The sequence below is a fragment of the Python bivittatus genome, unplaced genomic scaffold, assembly GCF_059951505.1.
Source record: "Python bivittatus isolate LINGU-HERP-01145 unplaced genomic scaffold, Pbiv_v1 ctg000080_np1212, whole genome shotgun sequence".
Taxonomy (NCBI): Eukaryota; Metazoa; Chordata; class Lepidosauria; order Squamata; family Pythonidae; genus Python; species Python bivittatus.
This window is the reverse complement of record NW_028277035.1, coordinates 76971933-76996663: the sequence shown is the minus strand read 5'-3', so window position 1 is coordinate 76996663 and position 24731 is coordinate 76971933. Positions and strand designations below refer to the sequence as shown.

Genomic DNA, 24731 nt, shown 5'->3' with positions numbered 1-24731 from the left:
TGACCAGTAGCAGGTGCAATCAGAAAGGTACTTATTGGCTATTTCAGGGTAATGCATGAGCACCCTCCTCCCCTCTGGTTCCCAATTAGCTGAGCTTAGTGAGTTTTTTTTTTCCCTAAAGAGCTGGACAGAGCACCTTAAATTGTGCCAGAAGCTCTTACAGCACAGCCATCATGTGATCACTGTACCTGCATCATTGAGCAACCTAGATATCCTATTAGCATTTTATACCAGTTTCCATTTCCAGATACTTTTCAAGGGTTGCTCCACATAAAGCACATTGCAGTAGTCAAAATGGGATGGAACCAAGGTATGAATAATTGCTGCTAAATCCAAACAACCCAGAGAGGGATACAGCTAGCCCTTTAGCTATAACTGTACAAATTCACAGTTATCTTCATCGCAGTTATCCCCTGTGAATAAATGAACACTTCCAGACTGCAGACCTGCTCTTTCAGAGAGAACAGTCCTATCCAAAACAGAATCCACCTCTTTCCCCAAGTCCACTTTCCTTCTTACAAACAGTTCTTTTGTCTTATTTCCATCATCCAGGCCATTGTTAAAACTAGGCAAGTTCAAGAATGCTGATTATCCAAAAGTCTACCAACACTGAAAGCTATTGAGGATTCCAGGAAAACTGGCAGTGGCAAAACTCCTTTCACCTAGTTTCCAGGGTAGGTCATCCACCAAAGTGACCAAAGCATTCTCTGTTCCATATGTTGGTTGAAGTCCTGACTGAGCTGAGTCAGTATAAAGAGTTTAATCCAAATATACCTGGAGCTGCAAAGCCACCACCCACTTGACTACCTGAGCTAGGAATGGAATATTTGGGACTGGCCTAGACCTAGAGATGGGAATACATCAAGAAAGTGTACAAATTCACAAATTCAAGGATTACCAGCCTTAATAATGAATTCAATCCAATCCTGGCCAATTTAACCACCCAAGAGGGTCAAAGGTCAAGCAAGTAGTTTGTGGCTCTTGTATCTCCACATACATACATGCCCTCCGTCTTGAGACCTACAAGCTGAAAAGAATCCTTATGAACTAAGCAAGCAGTTGCCAAGGTTACCACCATATAATCTGCCCCTGTACTGGAATTCAAGCAATGGAGGAGACACCGCTCAATATGGAAAAACATAGCTAGTTTGTTCTGTGCTAAACAGTAGAGGCAAAGAAGTGAGTCCTCTTCACCATCGGGGGCAAGATTGCTGAGAGATTTTAAATGGACCCTGTTTCATATTTGATCTGATCCATCCAATCCTCTACTAGTAGTCCAGCCCTCTATTTACTTCATTGCTCTCTGATAATCCAAGGTGCTAATTCAGCTTCCCTAGAGGGAATAGGGTGCATAGGAGCAAAAATATCAACTGCTCAGGCCATCTCTCTGTTCCATAGATCAGCCAGGACTTAAAGGGCAGAGGGGAAAAATTCCTCAAGAAGATTCAGCAAAACATCTGGATCCAACTGGCATCTGGGCGGGACCATTTTTAACCAGCTCTCCATTTCTAGAGAAGTTTGTAATTGTGAGAAAAAGTGGTGAAGATAAAAGAGGCAGTAAACAATATCTCACCCCTGAGAAAGGAGGGGGTATGAGAAAGAGACTCAAAATAACCCCACTTCAATTCTGCATAGTATAAGAGGGGACAGCAGGAAACTTTGGCAGGCTTTCAAGATTCTGTTATTGTACCCTACAGCAATAAAACAGAGTTCCATTAATTCTTGTGATTCCCTAACCTGGCCTACCTCAAAGGGTTGATAGTAATTACCCCCAGTCTACAGTAATACTGACCAGAGACTGTTCTATCATGGCAACAGAATTAGAGCGAGTTCATGTATTCTCAGGGAGAAATGCTCCTGCTGACTCACAAATTGGTTTTCCATTTTCTTTCATCCATTGCATCTTTAGCATTTACCATAATTACTGTGCTTAGAAATATGTGTTCCGCATGCTTTTACATAAAGATTTAGCATATGAGCAAAGGTAAGTAGCTGTGTGACCTCAGTGTACAGCAACTGTCCGCAAGCATACCATGGGAGGAGTAAGATTATCTGCAGCTGGGAGCCCAAACCTATTCACTCATGGGCAAGTATTTGCATGTATATGGAGACAGACAAGTACTGTTGCAGACAAGTACTGCATTGTACTGATGGAGATCAAATCTTCAGTAACAACTTTAGGGCAACTTGGGAAAGGAAAAATCTATGTAAGCCACCCAGAGTCACATATGTGAGATGGGCAGCGGTGCAATTTTATACATACACACACACACACACACCAGGCACACTGAGTTCTACACATGAAGGTACTGCTACTGCCGAAAGTAAAGCTTTGCTCTGCCAATGTTTAAACTAGAGACTGAAAAAATATTAAAGCAAAGAGGGTTTTTATACTTAGTGATCAAACAATCTGTAGGGGCGGGTGGGGGTGTCTTCAAATCAGTGATGACTCCTGGCGACTGCCTGGACAAGCCCCTGCAGTTTTCTTGGCAAGATTTCAGAAGTGGTTTGCCATGGCCTCCTTCCTAGGGCTGAGAGAATGGGGCTGGCCCAAGGTCACCCAACTGGCTTTGTGTTAAGGCAGAACTAGAACTCACGGTCTCCTGGTTTCTACCCTGGTGCCTTAACTACCACTACTCCAAACTGGCTTTCAAACAATCTGTAGAACTTGAATATTAAAAAGAGATTAACAGCAATTCTGCTCCATGGCTCCCTTCTACCCATCCTGCTCAGTGTGATCCGTACACTAAAAAAAAAAAAATCAGCCACTCAGCTTGGTGCCCAGGGTAAGTGCCCCGCTTGTCTATGCCTAAGGCCCTCTTTGGCAAGGGATCAAGTTCCCATGAGCAACATGGAACAACTTTTTCTCAGAGTGGGGCAGACTGAGTTTCCAAAGGAAGTAGTACCAAAAAAAGGAGTTGGTACTTAATCTTGCAGATTTCTCCAAAAGAAAGAAAGAAAGAAAGAAAGAAAGAAAGAAAGAAAGAAAGAAAGAAAGAAAGAAAGAAAGAAAGAAAGAAAGAAAGAAAGAAAGAAAGAAAGAAAGAAAGAAAGAAAGAAAGAAAGAAAGAAAGAAAGAAAGAAAGAAAGAAAAACTGCTTCAACTGCAAAGTGAGTTCCTTATAGCTGCCTAATGAAAAAGGATAGGTCTTTGGAGTCCACAGCTGTATTTGGATAAATGACATGAGCTGTACTGCAGTTGCTGTAGTACTTGATACAGAGAGTTTGTGAGACTGACAAAGAGCATTTGGGAACACAGACTCACTGGATTCAGGTCTCTTTCACTGATTCATTGCCTAGCCATTGCCTAACATAATGAAATCACACCTCTTTAATCACAGGTATTGGGGGGAGGGGTGTCATAGGGCACACTTGACACGAATGCTTTTGAATCCTTGATCATAAATGGGTGTGGTGTGGCCAGTTACAAGTGCCGATTTACCAGAAAGCAAATTATGTTCACCCCTGCCACGCTTTCTAGCCCTTCTCCCAAGCTACTCAAACAAATGTCCCAGTAAATAGGACTATAACACATTCATGAGTTTGTATCTGCTTTAGAGTCTTTTCTTTGTGACTAAACTAGTAACCCCCACAAGAAATACAAAGATATCTTTTGTGCATATCTGTTGCACCACAGTATGTCAGCAAAATATGGAAAAGGGACAAGGAAAAAGATTATTGCAAGTATCATCAACTCTCTTTTTATTTTTTATATATGTGCTTCTGAACATTGGTACAATGGCTTTCCTGTGTTTCTCATTATAGTCTTATGGAACAGAATGGTTTTCTAGAACGAAAGAGAATCACTGGCATAACACATTCTGTAACAAGTAAAACATACATACTGAAATCAAATTGTATCACACCTCATCTTCTCTTTCCTTGCTATATATATTTATATGTATGTAGCATATTTATCTCTGTGTGTGTATACACAACCCTTAAAAGCTATCAGAATGTATTTAGAAAACTGATAGAGAGCAATCCATAAAATAGTTCTAAACACAGAGCCAGTAAAATACTTGGTGTACATCTGCTTATCATGGCATTAATGCTGGAAATTAATTAGAGCTGGTGCATAGCATACATATCCCCTCCAGTGATGTCTGCACAACAAACCATAGTTACCAGTAAAAAAAGCTCCTAAGCATGTTTTGTTCCAGTTATTGCTAAATTTCCTGGGTAATCTCATGAGATTGGATAATTCCTATAGTAACAGAGCAGAAATACTCTGCCTGTGCTTGCTTATAAAAGAGCCACAACAAACTAAACACTGAGGGAGTTTAGATCCAGTCTCATCTTTGCAATTAAACTTTTCATCTATGTCAGCTTAAATTGACATCATGAACCAGCAATACAGAAACTAGTAGAGATTATTTATTTACTAACTTTATTTCTAGGCATCTTTCAGTGAAAGTCTCAGAAAGTTTCCTAACATGTTTTTCTAATTATATTAACAGTTCATGGTAGTTATAGCTCCTATGATTTGGGCAAATCTGTTGGGATATTTGAAATTGAGATAATGTCAGTGCCCAAGGCAATTAGCTGTCCTTACAAACCTTACCAGTAAGGTTTATCTGGTCTCTTTACAAAAGTTTTGCTAGGAAATATTAGATTTCCCTCTGAAGTTATCTCTGGAAATTATAGCCATGGAGTAGAACATGTTTTAGCCTAAAATATATGTTTTAAAAATAATAACGATTAAATAAATGCCTTGAAGCATATATATTTGTGATTCTGAAATGGCTTAAGAAATATATTGTCCTAGTAGCAATTTTGGAATTTTCTTTTCCTTATTGCTAAAATTTGATTTTTATGTACATAAGAAGCTTCAACTTGACATGGTTTCATTGTCTTTCTCTTTCACACACCCTCACCCATCCACATATGCCCACAAATAATGAATTTGACAGTGCTGAAGTTTTGTAATTCCTTAAGCACCTCTTCTAAGAGGTTTCTAATGAACTCTACACCTGTCCTTGTTTCATCTCCCAGGACCAGGAACTGTGAAAGAAATAAGGAAAAGCAGTTTTCACTCATGGGTCCCTTAATGGTTCCAAGCTGAAAAGGGGCCATTTGCTCCAATGATTTCTTGCTTACCTTTCTTTGGGAGATTACAGAATAATTTTTTGCTTTCAATAAAATGATTCTTGAAAGAGTCCCAATATTGCAAGGTGTACAACCAAACCTATCTGTGAAATCAAAACCAACTGTGATTTGTCACCAGTTTCCAAAATGTAATATTTTCACAGGGAAAACAGTGCTTGTAGCAAAGGAAATAAATAGTAGGTTCAAAATAAACAACGTTCCAAATATCAATGAATAAAGTACATCTAGAGTAAACAAATCCCTTGTCATGCTACTGATTAATTGCATCCCACCACTCAGTGACTAACTTGGTAATTCTATCGCTCCAAGGGAAATCAAGAATGTTTACATTCAGTTCAGTTTGCCATCTTTTAATATATGATTTTATTCTTTGTAATTACTAATTCTGAAATTATATTTCTTATTTAATTAAGACCTCTCTAAAATAGTTAATAAACTAATGGGATTTAACAAAACAACTACATATAAATGTTCTTACCTCCAGATCACATCCTTTGGTAGTTTTGAAAAGAACAGCAAAAGATACAATTCTCTCTCCTAAACCTTTGTGTATGTATTTCCCTGAAACAAGGGTGTTTGTAGCAAGGACTCTCACAGTTCCAGACTTATTCCGGCACCATTTAATCTCTAGGAAATGACCTTACTGTTGATTGCTTTGATTACAGAATGAGAAACAAAAGTCCTCCAAAATAAGCTAGGCAACACAAGATATTAAAGATTTGCATGGAACAGGAACAATCAAACAAAAAACCAAAAAGTCATATATTGTTCTTATGTCCCACTGAGATAAACTTATTTGGCTCTTGCCATTTCCAGTCCTATAGCTCAGAAATAGACCTACCTCACAGTTTCTGAGCAAATTGCTTTATAGTCTGTTACCCATACAGAAATCCAAAATGAGGCATTTTTCATAGAATAAATGTGTAGGTCAACATCTCCCTGACAAACCCAAGGCAAAGTTATGAAAACTCTAAGTTGGAAGGTTCTTGGCTTTTAGAAATCTCTTTCTCTGAATGGATGCTAATCCCATCTTTTTATCTATCATTCCCAGTCAGCATAGTAATTGATCATGGGCTGGAGTTATTGATGTTACATTCCTAATCAGCTGAAAGATGCCAGGTTGGAGGAAGCTAGACTAAGATCGTACATGCATGTGCATGCCTTGATTATTCAACATGCAATGCCTGTGGAAATATTACAGATTTAATTACTGTGGCCACACTGGGAGAACCTACGCAGTGAACTTGTCTCCTTCCCTCATGCATTTAACGAAAAGTTCTGAAATAGCCTATGTATGCTTGGATCTGTTTCTCATACCATGAACCAGAAATAAAAAGATCAGACCAATTTTCTTTTTAGAAAAGCAGAGATTATTTCATTTATGTTCAACAATATTATTATAGCTGTCATCCAAAGTTTTAATCAATGCATATAATACCCAGAGTTGTTTTGGGGTCAAGCAGCATGGAAATGCCAGTAATAAATGGGAGAGATTAAAGACCGTAGCTTTGCAGGCCCTGAAAATCTGCCTGGGGTTAAGGTCAATCTCATATTACATTACATTATGTTACAGCAAGGGCTGGGGACAAGGCCTTTTTAGTTGTGGCCTCATGTTTATGGAATTTCCTTTCATAAAACCCTGCTGATATTTAAAACATTTTAAAAATCCAATATATCAACTGTTATTTGAATCAGTTAATGTACCTGCTTGTTTATATATTGGATTATTCTGCTGATACTCTATAAATGCTGAATGTTATAATATGTACAAATGTGTTAGGATTTTCCCCACTCTCAGTAAGTAATGGGAAATATATGCTATGGCTCATTTATGCAACATATATTCTGGTTCCCCTTTGGATCAATTTTATCCAAGACTATCACTACCTTCTTTTTAGAATAGGTATAATTTTAAAAGAATTCCACCAAAGGGTATGCACAGAGATTGGATCAGCTTTATTTCAGACATAAATTAAACCACTACTAATTCAGCGCAATAGACCAGTTTCAGGAATATATAACCAGCATCCAAGAAAAGCTGACTACTAATATTTTAGTCCTATTCTTTTGGTCATCCTTAGGAGAATGCACTTAAAAAAGTCAAAATAATAACTAAACCAAGATGCGTACAAAAAGGGAAAGTACACCACAAAACTGTGGTATGGATGGATGGACAGACAGATAACATATTTAACCAAATTGAATATACCAGGTGGTGCAGTGGCATCTGGGGTCAGGATCAAATCCCTGCTTCACGATGGAGCTTACCAGGTGCCTATAAGCTAGTCAGAATCTCTCATCCCTCCCAGACTGATGTTGTAAGGATAAAATGAGGGAACTTCTCATATGTACTGCCATAAATACTCAACAAAAGCCTGGATTTGAATGTAATAATAATGTAATAATGATATTCATCTTTTTAAAAGAGTATCTAGTGTCGATTAACCTTTGTACATTAATGTTTCATATTTCATGCAAGATGGTGACCTTGAAGATATGGGGAGTTGCTGTTGGGATTATACTGAGGACACAAGATGTTTGTGAACAGACTCTTCCATCTGGATTATTTCTACCAACTCCTCAGAACTGGAGCAGTAATTTGAAAAGCATTTATTTATTTCAGCATTTATTATTGCTGAACTTAGCAAAGTGGCTAGGTTGCTTCTCAATACATTGTCTAAACATTGCTGGAAATGCAATAACCAGATCAGGTCATTTGTTCATATTTGGTGGCAATGCTGTAAAACCCAACAATTCTGGAAAATAATTCATTATAAATTAGAACAAATTTCAAAGATTGAATTCTCTTTCTTACCAAACATTCTTCTGTTAAAAATCACTCCCTTTGCTTCTAACAGAATTCCGCTCCTGCATATTTATGTGGCAGGAGAAAAAATTCCCCAGGGGTGCAAATAGAATTTGTTTGTTGTTGTTGTTGTTTTCCTTAAGACCTATGTCATAAGGCTGTAGAGATGGTTACCAGTAAAATTTAGGAGGAACTATTATATCCTACCTGCTAGGGGGTTCCAATAAAAGTTATCTCCCAAAATGCAATAAAGAGAGATAGAAAAAGAAAACATCAGGAGGTATGCCTTTAATTAACATTGTTTTGCTGAGAAGGTATGTGAACGTAGTAAATAAATAACTTCAGGAGCAGTTGAAGTCTTATGCACTTACTGATTTGGTCAAAGAATGGAGAATTAAAAAAGTGAACCACAAATAAAGATAAAAACACTCTTAAATTGAGCTTCACTCATGATGACCACATACATTTGTACTGCTGGACATTAAATAATATTTCTTTAAAACAGTCACATTTTCTCCTGTAATAAAGAAAATGCAAACCAGAGTACTACCTTGAGAAAGGTGATTGCCCACTGAAAACTATTCAGAGGAAGAAATATTTAATAGAATCAAGTCATAAGTGTTCCAACAAGTCTATATATCTAATGCATTGCTTCAAGCAAAAACAACAGCCCTAGTCTTATTAACTGATAGCAGCAGCACCTGCGCTAGCTGTGATTTTTTTTTAAAAAGGAAAAAAAATATGTTAATAATGGGGTTCATAAAAACTGAGGGTTCTGTGTATTTGTTTATGTAATGGACAGTCATAAAGCAGTAATCTTGTTTTTTTCATATCTGTATTCAGTTTTCGCCAGGAGTGGTAGATATGGTGGGGCTATTTTCAAGGGTCTATGCTTCATCAAAGCTACTGCCACCACCATCACATAAGTCTTCTTCTTCCTCATTGCCATCTGCTTGTTTGCTTGCCTTTTGTTCTAGCCCAAAGATGGAGAGCACATCAACAAGTAAGTAGTGGTGAGGAGAAGGAGCACTTACTACTTACTGACTTGCTTACTGACTTTTGGCTTAGCCAGCAAGCAAATGGTAGAAATAAGGAGAAAAAAAAGGAGGAGCTGAGAAAGAAGAGGGCCGTGCACAACTTCATCTTGTGTGCCAACTGTTGTCTTGGCATTACTCCCAGTCAGTCATGCCTTACTTACCTCCCGAGTGGATTACTGCAATGCACTCTACATACGGCTGCCCTTGAAGACCATCCGTGAGCTGCAACTGGTCCACAATGAGGCAGCACAGGCAGCTACGGGCACACTGTACAGATGCTGGTTATCACCTTTAAAGCACGGCATGAGACCAGGTAATTGGCGGGACTGCCTCTCTCCAAATGTTTCTACTCACTGCATCTAATCTGACAGGAGAGGCATGCTTCAGGTTCTTCAATTAAACACTATCCTCTAATGGGACCCAGAAGGCAGGCCTTTTCTGTCACAGTGCCTGCCCTTTGGAACGGCATAACCCTCTGAGATTAGATTGGTCCCAACACTGCCAGCTTTGTAAAAAGCCTTAAGGAAGTAGATGTGTTCCCAGGCATGAGGTCAGAAGGTTAGTGGGAGCTCATAAGATATCGCTATGTTATTGTTGATTGCCTTTAGGTGCCATTATCTGATTTTTATCTGATGTTAGCTACCCAGAGTCCCTAGAGCAAGATGGATGGCCATATAAATCAAAATTTTTAAAAAGTAAATATGCATACAATAGCTCTGGAATAAATTGACAAATATAAACACAGAAAGGCATAGTTGAACCCACAAGTCCAGAAAATAGGTACATCTCCGTAGCTGAACAAAAGACAAGCACTCACGCGCCTCTTGCAGGAAGGTATTTCTTAATTTAAATGCTATGACTGCTGATTTCTTCTCAGAATTCACAGTTGGCTGTGAAGCATCTGCACCTTCATTGCCATAAAAGAAAAAGGAGATCCAGTGCCAACCAAGCACACAAAGGAGGCTCAAGGGCATAGTGGACACTTTGATGCCAATATCTGGCTTCTTTTTTTCTCTGCAGCAATCTTCAAGTGATGAGATGACTTCAACGGCTAGTCTGCAATTTAGCTTTTGACATTTTAGAAACAAAAGACTAGTATATTTATTGAAGTGGTTTTAAATTAGTGCAACTCCTTAAAAATTATAGTACATCAAGCATTCAAAGGTGCAGCAGAAATCTTGCTAGCATACATTTAGAGGAGGCGAAGCCCATTGCAACCAAATGGATGTGCTTGTTCCCTCTAAGGAGTTACTGCTTGAACTGTGGCAAGACACATTGATTTAAGGTGAACCCATATTCTGATACCAATGAAGATCTGGCTGAAGTGGGTAGCAGTAACTTGTCAATACCTAAAATATATAAAGGAACTACAAGATAATAACCGTTTCACTATTTCCATTCAAGCCACAATTGTATATCTAGCTTGGCAACCAGGATATTCAACTCTGCAGCATTTCACATCACCTGCTACCTTTATCTATAGATGCCAGGAGCTGAACCTGTGACCTTCTGTATGAACAATATGTGCTTTGTCACTGAACTTGGATCCAGATCCACAGTCAGTCTGAATGTATACATTACCCGAACACAAAGATAGTAAGGGAGAATTGTTACTGGAAATGTAATGATGGTGGTGCAACCAGAGGAAGACCTCAATCTCCGCCTCAAATAAATCTTACTACAAAGAATGTTCAGACAAGCACCAGGAGATGGGTAGAGCAGAAAGAGCTGAAAAGAAAAGTGTTTTAAAAAGAGTTATTACTGTACTTGAAATCACATCCTACATATTAATGCCCCAAATCATTCTTACGTTTTTACGTAGGCTGATGTCTTTTCTTTCCTTGTTTCAGAAGTTAATAGTGGTAGCTTTCTACTTGTCACAATCATATTTGGGCCCTAAATCTTTGGAGTAGGTATGTTTGGACATGACAGAGTTAAAGGGAACCTTACAACTGATATGTCAATCAAACCTAAACTGTTCAATCTTAGATAGTTGGCAGAGAGCCTGAGAAAATCAAACTCTGAAGAACCAACCAGGAACAAGAAAATTCTCTCTGATTTAAAAAGAGCTTTAAAAAGAAGACAGGGGAGTTCCATTTCCCTTTGTTGTTTTGCTGTCCATCTTGAGAGGAGAGGATATTTCTTCTCAGGTTGACTTAAATCAAGGTAAGAACAGCCTCCCCACTGAAAACTGTTGAGGAATCAGAAGAATCAAAGAAAATCGCCATAGAGAATACTTAAGCTAGAAGTGGATTAAGTTCCTTTTGTTGAGGTATTTTATGAACATGTGAACTGTGCCTTTGTATTCTGAACCCCATATTATGTGTGTGATCGGTGGATGTATGAGGATGTGTATCCCTGTTTGGAAAAGAAGTCACTGACTAAACCCTGCAGGACTCATGATATGTTTCTCCCATTCTCCCTTGTCTTCAACTTTCATTTAGCTTTAATCTGCACAATTAAAGCTTTGCATCCTCTTTTAGAGTCTGTATTCTCTTTCTGACAGAGAATTTTTCCTTTTATATGCCACAGTTGCCCTGGTAAGCTATAGAAACCAAAAAGCTGAGGCACATGGCATGTTTCCACTTTCTTCCTCCTTAAAAACAACATAGGGAGAGGCTTTTTCTGGAATAAAAGTGAAAGGGTGACAGTATATCAAACCGGCTCTCCCTGGAGGTCTGAGAGGGTATGGAGGGTTAATCCAGAACATTCCCAGACATACTGTATATAGGTTTGGAGGCAGCTCTCCCCATTACATTTGTCCTCAGTGTTCCTCAAGAATGAAGTTACTTTGCCCTGGTGGAACATTAAAACAATGAAGAGTTATTTAATATTATTTATTCCCCAGTGTCAAATCTTATCATGTGAATAATCTTTCTCTTGAAAAATGTAAAGAGATAGACATTACCAGTCCAAGTAAGCAACAGTTTAAAGGAAAAAGTGTACATGTGTGCCTATGGGATATGATAAATAATTCATCCCACAACTCAAGAGTATTATCCTCTCTATAGTCACTGAAAATGTGCCTATCACCATCTGTACAGGGGATCAGTGGAATTGCTAATGGCTAATTATGATCTGGAAAGCCTTCCTCCTTAACAATTTAGCATTTAGGCTTAGCCTGAGCAGGATATTGAGATGGCACAAATTTAATTTGACTCCACATAAAACTTTAAAGTTAAATTCAATGTGCATAGTTATTTGGGAAATCTATACAATGCAATTAAACATTCATATATTCAGACCGATTATATCCAGTTTTTATTTACATTGATTTGTATTCAAATATTCATAACAAGCACGATTGATTTATGGATTCGCCTTTTCTTCAGGTACCCAAATTGGCATGCCTAGTGCTCCCTTCCCCTATTTATCTCCACAGCAATAACCCTGTGAAGTAGGCTGGTTGAGGGAGAGTTACTGGCCCAAAGTCACCCAGGGAATTTCTGTGGCTGAAAGTGGATTAAAAGCTGGGTCTCCCTTGAAGCCAGTCCAACACTGGAGACGCTGCACCGCATCTTTTTGGGGCCTTGCTGGAAAGCATTTCAAAATGAGAACAATTTGGTCTAGCTACAGTATATTCTGACTAGACAAGTGTATAATCATCACATGAAATACATGATTATATGTCATGTAATCACACATGTGATCATATGATTGTTATCACAGGACCAAAATGATCCCTGGCAGATTTGGATTAGTTCAATAATATGCATTTATTAGACATTGATCCTATCAGCTCAAAATGGTGTACACAGCACTGTTTCCTTTAATTTTTCTCAGAGCAGCAATCCTGTATGGGAAACTGAGATGAGAGGCAGAGGACTAGCCAAATTCTCCCTGTGAGCTTCCATGGCTGTAGGTGGATTTGAACCTCACTTTCCTTAGTCTTAGTCCAACGCTGTAACCATTATACAACAGCAGATTCTTAAAGTGATAAACAGGAAAGTAAGCTGATACCAACAGGTAGTGCCCAAAGGACAAAAAAGAAAAGTGGAAATAGTAAAATTTCTCAGCTTTTGTTTTCTACCTTCTGATGCTCCTGAAATATTTGGCATACCTCTCTTTGAGGAATATCTTATTTGGGTATGTGGATCTGACAAGGCTGCTGTTAGAACCACTAAGTTTTAAAACTTAGCTGGTGTTCAAAACATCTGCTTCTTTCCCCTGTACCAAGAACATTAGCAGAGGGAAAATTCTAAACACAACATCATTGTGTTTTCCCTCAATGGAAGAAGATTGAAATAGTTAAAGTCCTGCTGAACAAGAGCAGCCTATAAGCCTCAGCAAATAAAAGTTAATTAATTATTTAATTAATTAATTATTCCAAATCAAGAAGATTTTTATGGTACTGTGTATGTTTTAACTTGAATTGTATTTTTTACAACTATTGTAAACTGCACAGAAAGCTTTCACTATTGGGCAGCTAAAAATTTTTAATCAATCAATCAATCAATCAATAAATAAATCAGGCAAGGCTCAGCTGGGTAGAGATGAAACCATAGAGAGTCCACTGAGGCTGAGTATAGTATCTGATTCTTCTGGGGAAGTGCAACACCATCCAGAGTCAGAGAGCTGTCTAATTTCCTAGATCATTAGCTGCCAATCAAGAAGAATGTAACTTGCTTGCTTAAGGTTATGCATGGACTATCTAGAGATTTAACATTGGGAAAGCATATTGACTAGAAACCAGCATGGGTTTGTTAAAAAATAAACAATGCCAGACAAATCTTACTGCTTTTTTTTGACAAGGGAAATGTCAACAGAATGCTGAGGATGTAGTGTACCTGGACTTCAGTAAGGCATTTGATAAAGGTGACCATAGCCTCCTTCTTAATAAATGGAACAATGTGTTTTGGAGTAGGTTGACAAGCTATACACAACATGTAGTCCTTAATGGATCTATAACTATATGGAGACAGCTATGCAGTGAGGTACCTCAGGGTTATGTACTGGGTCTAGTGCTCTTCAACATTTTAATTTAATTACTTAGATGAGGGGATAGAATGAATCTCATCAAATCTGCAGATGACATGAAGTTGGGGTGGGGGGATTGCTATCACCTCAGAATCTGGGCACAAGATTTGAAAGGATCTCAATAAACTTTGTTGGAAAGATAAGATTTCGATAGATTTTGTTGGAAAAAGCCAATGGCCTTTTCCGATCAAATGCAGTTCAATAGTGAGAAATGTAGGGTTCTGCACTTAGGTAGGAAAAATCTGCTGTTCTGATAGGTGTACTACACTACACTTGATCTTAGCCAAAAGGCCGAGAAGCAAGATTCTGTGGGGAAATGTACACAGAAACATAACACTAATTGGTAAAAAATAAATGTATGCTAAGATCTAGTAAGATCCTTAAAATAGTTCCTATAGAATTATAATGGATTTGTGTAGTGAATTCCACTTATTATATTATGTAATCTATTTGAAAGGGGAAAAATATATACATACAAAAGGAAATAAGAAATGTTAACTGAATTTTGTTAAGAAAACAGTCAAGAAAGATTTTTACACGTGAAATAAATCTTGTGAATATTAGCACAGAAAATATGAATCAATAAACACATGGAAAACAAATGAATAAAGGAATGTCTATTTTGAAAACTGGCACAGTAGTGCCTTTAAGGAACTGAGATGAAATTCACAGTCAGGAAATGAAATTTGTAAAGTTAAGGAAGGAGGGGCAATAAAAAACTTTATTTCATTCAATCTTCTTTCTTTTTTTTAATTTTTCCAGGAGCAAAATATATTATTTCAAAAGCTGAGGTGGAACTCTACGTGGCTGAAATGGTTGGAAGCTGAATGAGAAAAACTAATCTAACCATAAAATGGCAAGACAGATTATTGTTGTTACTATTTTCAATCACTCAGATTGTGTTGTTATGATTTATAGTTATTCATCTACTAAAAGGATAAAACTTTGGCACAAACAAACAAGATTGCTTTCAATAAATTTCATTTTTGGAAGAGTTATCTTATGCCCAAAGTTGTCTTTGGCATTTTTACAGATGCTTTAGCAAAACGTTACAGGAATCGTTGCAGTTTTACAGTTTTCATATACAGTAGGTACTATTGAATGGCAAGGCACAATTAAGCAAAAAATGCCAGGATGCAATCTTTGCTGTAACAGAAATGGCAAGTGTGAACCTGAAGCCATCCTGAAGAGTTCTATAAAATTCATGGGCCAGATAACCCAAAAGTGTTTGATGGATGGGGGCTTACGCAGCCCCAGAGTAAATTGAATCCAGAAGGAATCCCAACTTGATGAAAATTAAAGTTGGGTTAATGTTTTTTTCCTGTACTTTGTTTCAGTGTTTACTTTCAACCAGATGAAGGAAAAGAAATTCTTCCTTTTTAAAAAAGAACATTTTGGCAAAATTCTCATGAGTGACATTCATGATGTGTCCAAGTGCTGCATTAGAATGTCCTGCTCTTTATTGTACACTCGCCTCTCCAACAATCTGCTGCATTTCTGGCCTGAATCAAATCCCTTCCCTTGATCAAGAAATACACTACAACGAGGGGGGCTACAATATGATGAAGAGATGTGTAACAAAAAGAAAGAAAACAATAATAGTAGCAAGGCAGCTTGCAACAAAGAATGTTATTAGAAGAAATTCTATAATATTTTGAGAAAGGAGTAGAAAAACAGAACCTCTTTTCAAGGGAAAAAATGATCTGGAAATTGAAGAGCAGATTTCAGCACACCATTACTGAAAACACTGATTGCCTGTTTGTTTCTAGTTCCATTTCAAAATTGCTAGTAGTATTTATTTTAAAATCCCTTTTAAAGATAGTTCTGAAATCAGCTATCTTGAGAGCATATCTTCCCATATTAGCTTGCCTGCCTGAGTCTTACAGAGGTAAGCCAATAACTTTTGATCATCTCACCCCCAATTATATAATACTCTTTTTGGAAATTAGTTGAAACTTTTTTTTGCCAAGGAAATTTAAGTGGCAATGGTATCTCTACCTGCTTCATAGTTTTTATAGCTTTATTGGTTTGTTTGATTAGTGATGTTGTTTTATATTGTATTTATACCAGCATGAAAAATTTTACTCATATTTTATACAATGTCTTAATATCCACTTTGGACAAATTCCATTAGGAGAAATTACACGTTAGAAATATGACAGAAGAATTCTAATTTGGGTATCCTAAATTATTTAATAAACAAACTGACTTCAAAAGGGTTATAGCACAATCTAACTAACCGCAAACAATTATAACAGAAATCAAGCTGTTCAAGTCTTGTAACACATCAAACCAGAGTTTTGGTTCGAAGGAAATTGAGAGATTAAGGATCTTTAACATTCACTAGTCCTTCTCCATTACAGATATATTGTATGGATATTTCAAATCTTAACAATTTTTCTGTTATATCTGGAAGAATCATTCTAAAGACACTCTCCTTTGTTGTGCAATTTCATTTTGGAAAATTTATTAAGGGTGGAGTGGTAGAGGAAATGTTAATATTGCAGGTGTCCAGGCTAACTAGATTTGAATGACAGGAAACAGAAATACCGTAGTCTATTTCCGTCTTTATTCCACTGTTCCAAGTTAGTAGTTCAGCAATATGTGTAAATTTCCAAGTTTATGTTCTGAATTTAAGGATTTTGTCAGCAGTTTCTCCATCTAGCCTGGAAGAATCAACCTTCCAAGGTTTGTGTGAGCTTGCTCCAGCTTATCATTATATGAACTTCAACCTCTAAAACAGAAGAAGTGTGGCCTTCGTCACTATTCAAACTATTCAGGTAGAGTTTCCTTGCTGCTTCTTCATCCCTTTAGCATAACAGAAGCATACTTCAAGTGTTGAGACCGCGCATTCTAAAAATGAGTTTTCTATGCATGTACTGTATGTTTTCAGTTCCAAAAAGGCTATAACACAGTCACCAACAGCATTGATTTGCTTGCAGAGAACCCAAGCTAAACAATGTCAAACAATAGTAGGGCTATATAAGACTTTGTACAGAGACTATATACATCCCCTCCCAACAAAGGAAAAAAGGACGTTAAGGCAGTTTCAAATGTTCATAATGAAAACAGGCAGATTTAGGGGAAGTTCTGTATTTTATGGGCAGAGCACTTTCAGATATATGCTCCAAAGTAAAGTTTATTCCATTCCTACCAAAATAAAAGTTTTCTAGTATCAGTATGGCAGATTATCACTAGAAATACATTGGAGAGGCTGTTTTATAAACACAAACATGTTCACTTTCATATATGCTTACATACAGTATATGTCTATGTTTATCTAAGCTAATTCCAGTTATATCTGTCCAGCTTCCTCTCTTGTTAATCCTACTTTGGTCCTGTCACTTCCACCATTTTATTTCTGTATCTGTACAGCATTTGATCAGGGCAAGTGTTTAGGCTGATATGAACTGTTCAAAGGTATAGCAGATTCAGATAAGTGATAGATTTGGGCCTTTTCCTTCATGGATGAAACATAATCACAAACCCTTTGTAACAATCTTATACATTAACTGATTTAACACTGATAAATATCTAAAATAAGAACACTGAATACTGAGCATTTCTTTGATATTATGTTAAATGTATTATAGAAATCAGAGAAGTCAATATTAATGGGGAATAAAATTCTCACTGAAAAGCGAGAATTTTTGCAAAATCTCTTCTAGGAAAATGTGTCACAAGGTATATAAAAAATAACATTCTTAGAGATTCCTAAGCTTCAGCCTTTATTTGGGAGTTGAGTTTAATCCTAACACTATTACTATGAATTTTTATTGATTTGTAAAAGACTCTGCTGGGACTACAAAGACCTCTCTGGCCCAATTTTTCCATCGTAATCTTTCTACCTCTTTCTTTTGAATTTTGCAAAATTTTCAACCTTACTCTTGGTTTTTTCCCCACTCTATAGCAATCTGTCAATTGTTCTTTGCCAGTTCTGCAGATGTTTATCCGAAATTGAAATCAGTGCCATTTGGAATAGAATATTTATCTTGGGTAGTATATTCATTTGTGGTTATTGCAGTAAGTCATGACCAGGAAAGTTTTAAACTTTTCTATCTTTTGAGGTCTTGTTTTATTTCTTTCCATAGTTTATTATAATTGTTTTGAAATATATTCTGAACTCTCACGTGGAACTTTGTGGTTGCATAATTGTTAATATAGGAAGCCCTCACTTAACAACCGCAATTGGGACCAGTAACTCCATTGCTAAGTGACACGGTTAAGTGAAACATGTGACCACACCTGACTTATGACATCAGTTCCACCGTGGTCATTAAATGAATCACCCACGGTTGTTAAGCATGACATCAGGTGATCACGACCTGCAACTTATTGTCAGCTTCTCCATTGACTTTACTTGCCTGAAGCCAGCTATGAAGTTCGCAAATGGCAATCACATGACTGTGAGGATGCTGCAACCATCGTAAGTTTGAGGACCAGTCGTATACCTCCTTTTTCAGCACCACTGTAAGTTTGAATGGCTGCTGAACAGGGTAGTCATTGACCGAGGACTACCTGTATTGTATCATCTGCATAGCATTTCATCATGTATACTTCTTGAATTTTAATCCCAGTTTTTTGTTTATCTTTTCGGAACTTGTTTGCTAGGGCTTCCAAAGCAATTATAAATAGTAAAGATGAGAGTGGACGCCCTTGCCTTGTACTTTTATATATTGAGAAGCTTATAGAGACTGTTCCGTTCACTGTAATTTTTGCTGTTTGCCATTGATATATGCTGTCCACCTGAACAAGGTTTTGAACTAAGGTTTCTTGGTCTAAATTGCATTGCATTAACAAAGTCTGGTTGCCATTGTTATATGCTCTTCACTCAGGTTTTGAATTCTTCTCTAGGATTCATTTTGTCTAGAACCTCCAATACAAATATCCATTCCAAATTATCAAAGGTTTTTCCTTATCTAAAAATATGATAGCTGCCTTCTTTTTTTGATGTTGATATATTCCAGTGCACTTATAATAAATCTACTGTTGTCCATCATCTTTCTATCTGGGATATAACCTGTCTGGTCTGTGGGTATCATCGCAAATATTTGCAATAGTAGTAATAATAATATGGGATAATAAGAGAGCATTTGCAATAGTAGTTTGCAAGAGTAGTAATAATAATATGTGATAATAAGAGAGCATAACTCAATATCTGCTACAAAAGGAGGGGCTTCCAACAGGTTTACTACTGGGGAAAAGTATAATTATATAACCTATTGTAATTATATAACCCACAGGAGTTCTTTCTACTGACCCACAAATTTAATCCTTTATATAGGAGCCAAATTAATTTCATAGTTGAGATGAAAAAAATTGGATGATGCATACGCAGGATATGTACACTTTGCAGGATTGCAGAGGAAATGTAGGAGGTACCCATGCAGTAAATCACTTGAACAGCCTAGTGTTATATAAAACACCTTTTTTCTCATTTAAACCATGGTGACTGCAGCCTAACTCAAAGTGCAATTCTCTAATATTTTTCGAATAGGAAATCATCTGTTGACAGACATTCAAGGATTGGAGCTTGCCAAAAAAAACCCCTTATACTTCTTCTAAATCTCTTTTTTCTTTTTTATTTCCTAGAGGAAAAGATCAGCTTTGTGGGTCTTTCTCTGACCATTAGCATAAACTAACAAGAGTAAAAAAAAAAAAAAGATGTTTTAAGCAACCTTTCTTTGAAATTCCTAACAGGCCTGGGTGATAATACGAAGTTCTAAACTTTAAAATAGTTATCCTATCAAAAGTATCACTAACAGTAAGATTAATGGACCAAAAAAAAATTCTGTTTTAAAGTTTGCTGTGTTCTGGAATGAGAACCAAGGCAGTGCATAAGAGATCAGTAAGGCCCTGAATTTTTTTTTCCCAAGTTGAATGAACCTGGTAAAAAAATATAAAGTACGCATTTTCAGTACTTGACTGAGACTAAGGATACACTGCATGTTAGTAAATCTTTAAGGGTTTACCCACAGGCAAAAGTAACCTGTAGGTAACACTATTTTTTTCAATGTCAGCTATTCTCTGCCTCTCTAATGTGAAACAACACCTGGCCTGAGAAGATGTACCAAGTGAAATGGGAGCATGAACTGCTAGTCTCTCCACCTTTCCCTCCTAGGCATCAATTTCCTGTCTACAGCAGTACTGCCATTCCATACAGTTGGCTTTCCTATAAAAATAACTCTGAGGAGGACGTTAGAGCACATATGGTCAAATGGCTGCCACCACAGCTGCTGGTTTCTCCTGAAAACCACAGCCACCTTCCAATGTATCCCTCTGAGAACACCCTCACTGCAACATATATGGTGACTAATTGGAGCACAAACTGCTGAGATGAACATATACACAATGAAGCACCTGCTTTGGGAGAGCAATGGGTGGGGACTCAATTTGAAATGGTCTCTTCAGTACTCCTAATGGGAGGACCAGCTCTATGATGTAATGTCTAACAGCTGAATTCAACAACCTGGAGGCATTCTGCTTATTGATTCTTCTCAAAGGATTCAGATAAACTGTGAAGTTCCAGGTGCTTATATATACATATAAAATAGCAAGGGGCAGAGGGGAGAGATTACACTCTGAAAATCAGTACAAGTATGGCTTCTAGTAGTTTTTTTGTTCTCTCCAACCCAACAGAATATTGACAAGAAATTATGTAAAGAGACTTATGATTCTGTCTTCCATCTGAACATCAGGAGGATACCTCTCTGATAACAGAACAGAAATGGATCAAATTTAGTGTGGAGTAGAAGCTGGCAAAAGAAAACGCAAGTTCAAAATGGGCCAGATCTGGATGGGGACTACAGAGGAAAACATTCCAGAAAAAATTCCCTCAGTGCATTCCTATAGAACAGGATAAGGATGCACTTCCCCCTCTTCTTTCCCAGTGACAATGTTACAAAGCAAAAATTGGAAGTTGTTTAATTTATTATGCATTTATAACGAAAGACAGTATAGACATAGAACAAAGTAATAATTGAAACAATAATGCACTACAAGGAGAGTCATCTCTGAGTAAACAATTTTGGGATCTTATGCATTTCTTAGGCTCTGAATCCATCTATTTCTACTCACCTGTTTCTTGGTATCAGTGCTGCTTGGAAAGAATTCCAGAAAAGCCATGCTCTGTGTGCTTTCCCAACCTTGTTTAAACATCTAATTCACTTAGCAGTTACCATGTGTCTGATAGTGAGAAGTCAGAGGCAGAAATTCCCTTGAATTGAGCTCAAATCCTAGTGACTATACAAAGAAGTCCATGCCCAGGCAATAATATGATTGACCCTTGACTTCACCCAGGATGTTTACACTATATAGTGTATATATACAGTATAAAGGATTGCAAACTTACATTTTCTCACATCCTGAAAAAAATTATTCTATTATAATTAAAAGGAACAAAGACCATTTATTTTGGCACCCTTATCTGATTAAAATTCAAGAATAGAGTCTATTTCCAAAAGGGCACTAAAGATCACAATACACCTATTTTCACCAAATACTAAGAGTCCTATTACCTCAGGAGGTTCCCTTCTAAACCACCAATGCATTCCATTTTCAAACCAGAGATATGCACTCTTATGAAAATACATACTGTAACAGCAAGTTACATGAAAATTGTATAGAAACTGACATCTGACTTATTATCTACCTTAAAATCAATATTTCTTAAAAAGTTAATTTGAAAGGATCTTATGGAATGATATAAGCCAATAATATAAAAATGCTCATGAATGAAAATATTTTTTTTCTATTTTTTTTTTTAAAGTAGTAGATACGTTTTCATCACTGATCTCCGAACTAGGTAGAATAACAATGAAAGGGGTAAAAAAAAGAAGAGCATGAGATGTTTTGAAACAACTTATTACTGGGGAAAGAAGAAGAATTATGGAGGGGGATGGAGAAAAGGAATAGGGAGAATACAGTACATTTCTCCTGCCACAGCATTTTGTGCTCTGCATGCTTACTTGATGGAAACTAAACTAGCCCATTAGTTGTAAAAGCCTGAAGTAGTAAGGGATGGCAAGCTTGATGAATGACATTGGGATTGAAAGCAGAACCAATCGCAATTAATAGTTCTAAATAAACGTGGGAGGGAATTTTGCCATGGCAAGAGTTCTGAAAGGCATTGTATGTTTTAAAAAGCAAGATGGGAAACACAAATTCCACCGCCTCAGACTTCCTCACCCCTGTCTTATGAGGCATGGAAAGTATAAATCAGAATGAAGATTATGTGTCTTTCATGCAGAGGTCTAGGAGTCATAATCCTTAATTCAGGAGCGTCCCACAGGTGAATTGGTCAGGCTCTTGTTACAGATGGACTCTCCACTATTCCTTCTTCCCCCATTTTGGCGGTGCATAAGGAAGGAAAATAAACAAACAAGCAAACAAAAATCGCCATGGGTTTACCTGATAAAGGTCCCTTACCCCACACCACATGCTCAGTGCTTGGTGGCACCCCCTCACTCTCTGCGTGTACCACCTCCTGAGCGCCGAGATGGTCAAGTTCCAAACAAAGCGGCTGCCGCTGAAAAGGAAGTCTTCAACTCCACACATGAAAATTGAAGCCATGATCTACTGCTTCTGAGCCTCAGCCCAGCAAGCCACACTGTTTCCTGCCTCGAGTCTGTCAGATTTTTCTTTCTTTTTTAAAGCTCCAAACTTCTGCTACAGCAGGCGCCTTTTATACCGTGCTGCACGGGAAAGGGTGGGGGGGGATGAGGTCAAGCCATCCAGACAAACTCCTCTTTCTCCCTGCTTCCTGGGCAGACTGGCGTGGCTTCAAGCCCGGCCAACGGCTGCGGTGGCTCCCCCTGACTGGGAGCTCACACAGCCGCCTTGTGCCCTTCGGAACAGCTTAGATAAATCTCCTTAAGCTTCTGGAGCTACCAGTATGGATTCTAATTACACGTTTAACCCATTTCTGTAATGCACGCCTCTCACCAGTCCCTCATCTGAACACTGAACACTCTGGGGCTGGGGTGTGTGCGCGTGTGCGTGCACGTGGAAGAGAGCCATAAACAATTCCTTTCAAGTAATTCAATACTGTTCCCTCCGGTGCCCTCAGTGTGGAAACTCATCCCTTCAGGATGCAGCAAATGAGCCCCCTCTAAGCTATATCTCAGCACCTCTATTTTCTTTCAGAGAAACAAGCCTGTCCCCATTCTGTTCAGTCTGTTCCCCCCCCCCGCATCAGTCACACGCACACAACTTCAAAATGGTTTGATTAAAAAAGACTGCATCCTTCCCCACCACCCACTTTTTCTTCTTAGAACCCACTGACCCAGTGCAACGAAAACAAGGTAACAGTTACTGAACGTCCCTGCTTCTGCATAAAACTCCCGCAGAACATTGTCTTTCTTACTAAAAGGGAATTAACTCCGATCCCTCCATTAAACTAAGGGTAATCCTATTAATGCAGCACAGACAGCATGAGGAAAAACAGAAAAGGCACCGAAGTTGAGCCTTTCACCGTGTAGACTGAGGTAAATAAACACTCTGGGAAATGATAACCACAAGAGACTCCCAGGCTTTCCTCTGTAGCTGGTATAAAATTAGGCTGCCAAGCAGAGCCCTTTGGAGATTTAAACCGTTAGCACCAGAAAATAATGTCTTTAATTGCACAGGCAATTCCTTGCAAGGGACTGATGGGGGATAGTTGTTTGATGCTGGCTGAATTGAAGGAAAATTCTTTTTTTTTTTTTTAAGAACTTTCATAGAATTTGGCATTTTAAAGCTAATTCTTCATTAGGAGTCAGCTAAGGAGAGAAAGGACTTTGCCTCTTATTATTCATTAAGCTGTTGCCTTAAGAAGGGGGAGGAGGAACAGGAGACTGAACAGAGTGAGGCAACTTTTCATGAGGAATAAAAAGTAAAAGAAATGGCTGAAGAATATTGCTATAAAGATGGTTAATAGCACAACCTTAATTAATGGATAATGCAAAGCCCCATGCCATTATCTGACATGTGAATGCTAGCTTCAGATGTTTATTTGCTTGCACAACAGTGCTACTTACTTGCTTATAGCAACATGCACGAAACAAAAATAACTAAACACATTTTGATTCCAGACCAGGAGAAGAAGAGATGGTAGGGGACCATGTTCAATGGTTAAAGTATGTCATTAAAAAAAAAGTAATCTATGAATCATACATAGAGGTTATACAAGTGGATCCCCATATTATACAAGGTAAAGGCTTGTAAAATATTGTATAAATACAATAAAGCAACTTGATTCAATGCGGTACCTTCAACATGTATTAGATTCCCACTCCCATTGGGATAATGGGAGTTGTAGTTGGGTAATCTAGTATGTTTGGAGAACACCAGATATGAAAGACTGCAATAATGCAGGATCCATTTTGAAAGAATTGAGATAAAAGGGGATTTTTTAAGGGGAACTCTTAATTCAAATTCATACTTTTAAAAATAGCAGTATGAAGAATGTAACCAGTCCAAGACTTAGTCATGTATCTTGTGCCAATGGCTATTTTCAACAGTGGGCAGGCCCCAAAAGGGAAAGTATATGGGGCTAGATCTAAACAGCCAAGATATTAATACTTAAACAATTAAAAAATGAATAAAGAAAGTGAGCACTGGCCAGTCATATGCTTCAGGTTCAGAAGAAAGTGAGCACATTCCCACACTTCTGTTTCCATTTCTCCCCTTCAAAATAAATACATACTCTTTGGTTTTTATATGTAGCTTTCTCTCTCTGTGTAAGTGTCTGCAGACATATTCAAGCCACTTTCTCATCAAGTAGGGCACTTCAAAGAATAAAAAGGTATGATTAAAAAAGATAA

General features: G+C 37.7%; 1 protein-coding gene across 2 annotated transcripts in view; it reads right to left on the bottom strand.

Moving 5' to 3' along the window:
* FRMD4B (FERM domain containing 4B) overlaps positions 1-24731 on the bottom strand; it is a 224965-nt gene that overhangs the window by 122913 nt on the left and 77321 nt on the right. The window contains exon 1 of one of the 2 annotated variants that reach the window (XM_007426078.3): positions 22339-22515. The exons of the other annotated variant lie outside the window; for it this stretch is intronic. Within the exon in view, the coding sequence (XP_007426140.1) occupies positions 22339-22500 (162 nt within the window). The 5' untranslated portion in view covers positions 22501-22515. Of the gene's footprint in view, positions 1-22338; positions 22516-24731 lie in introns of those variants that run through there. 2 annotated transcript variants of the gene reach the window in all.